General features: G+C 37.4%; 1 protein-coding gene across 1 annotated transcript in view; it reads left to right on the forward strand.

Annotated features, from left to right (window-relative positions):
• LOC120445878 (neuronal acetylcholine receptor subunit alpha-7) overlaps window positions 1-6,271 on the forward strand; it is a 53,693-nt gene extending 47,422 nt beyond the window's left edge. Inside the window, exons 11-14 of the mRNA XM_039626817.2 lie at window positions 1,332-1,483; window positions 1,866-1,988; window positions 2,085-2,223; window positions 2,501-6,271. Coding sequence (XP_039482751.1) covers window positions 1,332-1,483; window positions 1,866-1,988; window positions 2,085-2,223; window positions 2,501-2,653 — 567 coding nt within the window. The 3' untranslated portion in view covers window positions 2,654-6,271. The remainder of the gene's footprint in view (window positions 1-1,331; window positions 1,484-1,865; window positions 1,989-2,084; window positions 2,224-2,500) is intronic.
• Window positions 6,272-6,698: the final 427 nt, after the last annotated feature.

Below are 6,698 nucleotides of genomic sequence, written 5' to 3' on the forward strand. Positions count from 1 at the left end.
CGATAGTTTCAGACAAACTGCAAGCGAGCTTGTCAGCTATGAGCGTCGGTTTTCAGCTCCTCAACTGCATTACGGATTTCGAGCATGGATTTCGGTGGACATGGAGTCGGAGTAGTGAGGGGCCTGAACACCTGGGGATAAGCTGCATCGAGGGGGGAGGGGAGCGCAACATGTCCTGACTATCCAATCGATTTGCGTTTTTGCGACAATGGCGCTCCTTTTTGTGGTCGTACTCGAAGGCTCCTCGACTACACGTCCAGTTAACCAGTTTAGCCGCTCACAAAGTTGCCATGTTACCATGTTTACTTCCCGCCATTTAACCAGCTGGCAATCGTTGATGAATGAGATTATGGGGCACAACTGAGATACGCAATCGTTTTTTGTTACTGGATTTATTGATTATCGCTCAAAAAAGGCGGGATAGGAAATTAGAAATGCGTTCGAAAGTCCTGCCGTTTTAGAGAGGGAAATTGATATTTCGAAATGATACTTTAATGATATATTTAACTGACCAATTATAATCAGATGTTTGTATAAGTTATACAGATAGAAAGCAGAATCTATTGATCGGTGTGAATGTCTTATGGGGGAGTTGTTTGCAGCTTAGCAGCTTTGGACTAACTACCATCATCTCAGTTGTTTGTTATAACTCTTGTTGTGTATGTGTGTTTCTGCCTCGTGCTATACACGTGTTTATCTGTATCTGTATTTGTACTTGTATCTGTATCTGTATCTGTTTCTGTATCTGTATCTGTATCCGTGTTTGTGTTGTAGATAATAAATTTTGCATGCACCGTAGCTATAAATAAGCAGAGACCATGGCGAAATGCGAACACAGTCCATTTCTCGCAAGCGAAAACCCAACAGCCCACATAAATATTATTATAAGTGTAATAACAAATCATCCAGCAAACTGACAAACACCAAACAGCATACAGCAAACAACGAACACCCACATGTTGCTCCTCATATCTCCGGGCAGCAAGTTGAAAACAGTGTTGCTTTAGTTGTAATCAAAATCAAATATAAATCATACTTGTGGTCATCATCTGTCTGGGTGTGAGTGCCGGTTTCATGCAAAATACCCATAAATCGTGGAAAGCCCGCCTGAGTTTTCCACACATTTTTCGCTCCCAGTCCAAAATAACACTTTCTCACACACTCACACACAAACTAGCACACACACCCAGGCAGAGGGAGGCAATCATCATCCACAGACACGAACTTTTCGCACACGCAATTCGAGCATAAATACATCAAATTTGATTTTTGATCGGATTATTCCCGAGCCCGTCCCACTAAACGTTTCCATTTCGCCACCTGCCGCTTAGATACGCATCGTGTTTTTGTGCTGGCTGCCATGGATACTGCGAATGAGTCGCCCAGGACGCCCGCTGATCCTGGAGTTCCCGACCACGCCCTGTTCGGACACCTCCTCCGAGCGGAAGCACCAGATACTCTCCGACGTTGAGCTGAAAGAGCGGTACTTAATCTAATTATTGGTGTTATTGGTGCTGCCACTGCAGACTACTCTATATACGCATATAGAAACGTATCAATTAAATATATTCTGAGTCGCGGAACATCAGCATTTCCCATTTGAGAATGTTCTATACGAAAATATAGATATTTTGCTGAGCTTAGATATAAATTTAGATATGAGTTCAGATCTAAATTTTAGTTTTCTGACTTTAAATGAAACCAAAGTATGTAATCATCAACCTATCGATGTTCCAATTTTTGCACTTTCCGAGTTTCGCTGTTCCTGCTTCCGCTTTCTTCGAGTGTAAAGCGAAAGCAGGAACATACTGCATTAGACATTTCTTCGAAAGATACTAAAGCTGACCTTATTCCCCGCAATGAAGCTCGTCGAAATCGCTGCTGGCCAACGTACTAGACATCGATGATGACTTCCGGCACAATTGTCGCCCCATGACGCCCGGCGGAACACTGCCACACAACCCGGCCTTCTACCGCACGGTCTATGGGTAACGAGTCACATTTGGGATTGGGTCAAGTGAGTCCAGCCACTCAAGTGCCAACTTTCTCTCTCGTTTTCGGCCCGGTCCAAATGAACCAAGCAGACAAGGCGACGATGGCAGCATTGGGCCCATTGGCAGCACCCGAATGCCGGACGCGGTCACACATCACACGTGCATCAAATCATCAACTGAATATGAATTAGGTTTAATCTTAAAGGAAATCCGCTTTATAACTGATCAGGTAAGCTGGCGAGTGCCGCAGATCGCTTTGCGCAGATCACGCCTTCACTTGTACTAACCACTGTTTTAGCTCTTGAATTGCGTTCCGAATACGATTACAATTACTTTGCATGCGCAGCCTAGTTTTAGCACTCGAAAAAATGACTTGAACCAAGTTTAACTCTTCGCTTCATCTCTTTCTCTCCAACCTAACCCACTCTTTCTCTGTGATAACTCTGATTACTGTGATAACTCTGATCACTGTGATAACTGACATAAATAATCAATCGAATGTACAGCTACGTAAAGATGACGAGTGCAATGACATTGCCAATGATTGGAAATTTGCAGCTATGGTCGTTGACAGACTGTGCCTTATCATATTCACAATGTTCACAATATTAGCCACAATAGCTGTACTACTATCAGCACCACATATTATTGTCTCGTAGCCATATGGGCGAGGTGGTTATTGTTATTGGTTTTATTATAAAATCAATTTGTTAATTATTAAATTAATAACGAAACTTTTTAAGTAAATTAAACTAAAAAAGACACTAAAAAGCACAAAAAAATAGGAAAATACATGATAAAAACCATCAACTAAATAATACATCCAAAAATCCAAAAAAAAAAATTCACAAAAAAAAACAATTAAAAATCGTCTCTGAAAACACAATAATTTAATTATAAAATTCTCGTTTAAAAGTCTTTCATTAAAATCAAACAGACACTAAACAAATAAGAGACTAAACCAACATCATATACTAAAACGTTAAAAATTAACTAATTCCAATTTTCCTAATTCTATACAAAAATCTATATAATGGTAAACCAAGAAATCCCCTCACTTCCCGCAAGCCCCCACAAGCCAGTATCTAGATTTCTTCCATTGAATATATATATATACATATATGTTTGACAAGCAAGCAAAACGGGTATATTTTCTTTTTAGATTTTATATGTTATATTTTATAGGATAAGCGAGGCGTTTTCATACAAATAGTCACATGGGTTTTCGAAACTTTTTTTTTGACAGACTTCAATGGAAAGTGCAGCACTTCAATGCAGAACAAAAGCCCCCAAACCTCCAAACCTTTAGGAAGACTTCGATTTGTGAGCTTTATAGTAGGAACTTTGGGAACTTTGCGACGCGTTTACCAGATGAAAACCCAACGTATTAGGAGTACAGAATACAGAATACAGACAGCTAAATTTGTATCTTCTTCTTCAGCACTGAAGTCAGTCCAGAGATTTGTTCCGAGCAACTTTTTGCTACCAATTAGTACCTAGGCCAATTAGGTGATTACGCCACTTTCCCCCCTCTAAGCGAAACTGCATTTCCGAAACAGAACCAATTAACCCTACATATCCAGTACTGTGTATCTAGTGCCCTCTCCCCTCTCCTCTTCTTACCAGTCTTATTTTAAACTCAATGTCTAAACCAATTGATAAATCGTAAACCAAACCGAATCAAAGCAAACCCCTAAGAGTAAAACCCAAACATTCCCCGTAAACCTTACCAAAACCAATAGAATAACCAATCTGAATTGGAATTAAGAAAATTTACTGGAATATAAAAGAGAAAATGAAAAATGAAACACGAAAAAGAAAAATCAAAAAGATGCGAGTGAAATGGGCGAGTGAATATGAGTAATTGACGAGCGGCACAGCAGGTGAATTTGAGCCCAGAAAGGCGCTCAGCATGTGAAATGCATCCGATGGATTGCATTTCATGTTGACTGGCGCTGCCGAGGAAATGAATTTATAAATTAAATGGTTGCGAGCAATAATATCTGCGTGTTGATGAATTGCATGATTTTTGGTGATGCAAACGATGATCGATCGAACTATTGCGCGAGGTCCACGACGAGGGCAAGAGTTCGCTCCTTCAGCGCATTGAGAACAGCAAACAGTCGTAACTTTCGGTATTGATCTCACACATTCTTTATTTTGTTATCATTTGAACTTTAATTCTTCGGCTTAAAGTACTTAAATACTCAACGGGTACAAAACCAGAAAGCAATTCAACACAGAACACTGAAAGTGAGCAGTGAAGAGGCCACATAGTTTGATTGCAAATGAAAGGCAAGGCAGACCAAGAAGTAGAGCATTCGAGATATAGCAATATACCAAAATACCAATAACAATGAACCCAACAGACGCCAGAACACGTAACATGCCGGTGCATGGGTAATTATGTGCTTGCTTTAGTGTCGAGCGCACCGAAAACATACTGATCACAGACCACAACAACCAAAACATATAAACCAAGGAGCTTTATACAGATATATGTATATATACGATGGAGTTTAGCGTGGGCCAGTCTGACCCGACTTTTCATATATTTGTACCACAAAACACAACAAAACACAAAACACAACACACACAGGACACACACTCGGTTGTTCGATGGCCAGTTTATGGCAATTTGTATGTTTCTGTCCGCCAACTAGCCAAGCACACAATTTCAAGATGACCAGACAAGGAATACAAGAAACAAAAATCTTAAAAATTACCAAGGTCCGGGTGATCGGTTGGGAAATGCGAAGGATTAGCCGGGGAAAGTCCAAGCAGGACGATCCCTGGGCATTCTGCGTATTTCCCGAAGGAGAGGATCCCATGGCCGAGAATAGAAGAAAAAGCAAAGCTGCGTTGGTCGAAATTTCACACAGACTTTTCTTTCCACACATGAGCAAAGAAAAAAGTTCGAAATGGAATAGCTTTTTAATTTTTAAGTTACAGTTATTCTGCTTCTAATTGTAAATCTTGTGCAATGTAAACAATCAGAATTTTTCTTTGAATATAAACAATACGAACACACCGAAACCAAAAGCAAAAGCAAAAGCAAACAAACGCGTAAGGGTCACAGTAAAGACATAAAGTCACGAAACAAAAACATATAAGATTTCAAAATCAATAATGGAAATATGATTAGCAACTAAACGATGTCATTCAACTTAGACTAGGCTACACAGAAAACCATAAATTGTTAAGACTCTATCCAAAGAGCTGAGAAAGGCGAACTCAACAAACATACTAGAAATAGATTTACAAGCAACAATAAGTGTAATTCGAGTAACGAACAGAACGAAGAAATAGTTAAGCAAATATGAATATTGAGGAAATTCGTTTTTATGTGATTCGGTTAAAGGAGATTTTCAACATCACTTTGTATGCGGATTTTGTATGCCCAACTATACAGATTTCTGATCCACTCTTTTTCGCTTGTATTATTTTACTAACGATTGAACCACATTTACAGATAAGGTTTAGCTTTTGATAAAAGATTGCAAATGTAAAATAATATGAGAACTTGGAAGTTGGTATATTTTGATGAAAGGTGAAATTATTTGTACATTTTGTTGTATACCCACCCACAGGAATAGCTTGAAAACCAATGGATGGGAAATTTGATGGTTGAAATTTGTGGGGACTTTTCTTCATGTTTTTGATAACAAGTATTTGGTTTTGTATGCTTTTCCAATGCGATTGTCAGTGAGAACGATTAACGATAGATTTCAATCCTAACGCTTAAGAATATTAAAGAAATAATAATAGAAAACATAGCAAACAAGCTGCCAGCATGAAAAATAAAAACAATAACTAATTTTAAATCTTTTATACATTTCCATCAAATGTGCTTATTTAAACACAAGAAGAGAAAGCAACCCGGAAACCGGAAACCGGAAACCGAAAACCAGAAATGCCCAACTGAAATATCTGATGGCCGTTTTCAAATAGCAATCAATAACTGGATTATGTTCAACATCCAATTAGCTGAAGTTGAACGAAAGTTTTCATATAAGCAATTTTTAAAGAAAAACGTCACCCCAGTAAATAAATACATAGAAATAGTAAGGCTATCCGGCTATCGAGGCCATAGAATGGAGCAGGATGATGGAGATTATAACTAATAAAGTTCTAGTGCATAAAGAGGACAGTTTGGAAAATAGTTCTTCATCAACCATTAATACACAGTTCATACATATATGTGTATATTTACATGGATATATATGTGCATACGTATATACTTCTTTTTACACAGACAAACAAGTATATATATAAATATATATATAGTATACTATGTAATAAATTATAAAAGAAAATATTTGAAACAAATGAAACTTTTTCCTACAACTAGTTGCATTTAAAAGAATTTTAAAAAATATACATAAAAAGTATAAATTTCTTAAAAAACATAAAAAGCAAAAACCAAACTCCTTTCTCTATTAAAAAAAAATAAAATGAAAAACACACAAAACTTTAAATTAATATTTAATTAGTCATTTAAAAAGGGTTTAGTAAAAACCAAATCAAGCGGGATGAAATCGTAACCTAGTAAATATTTAAATTAAATTAATTTTAAAACGTGAAAAGAAACAAAGAACACAGAAAAGAGAAAACAAAAACAGAAAACAAAAGAAAAGCGCTGATTTTTTATGTCGTTATTAGTATTTAAATTTAAATAATTGCGTATAAAGAAACATACAGAAT

The sequence above is a fragment of the Drosophila santomea genome, chromosome 2L, assembly GCF_016746245.2.
Source record: "Drosophila santomea strain STO CAGO 1482 chromosome 2L, Prin_Dsan_1.1, whole genome shotgun sequence".
Lineage (NCBI taxonomy): Eukaryota > Metazoa > Arthropoda > Insecta > Diptera > Drosophilidae > Drosophila > Drosophila santomea.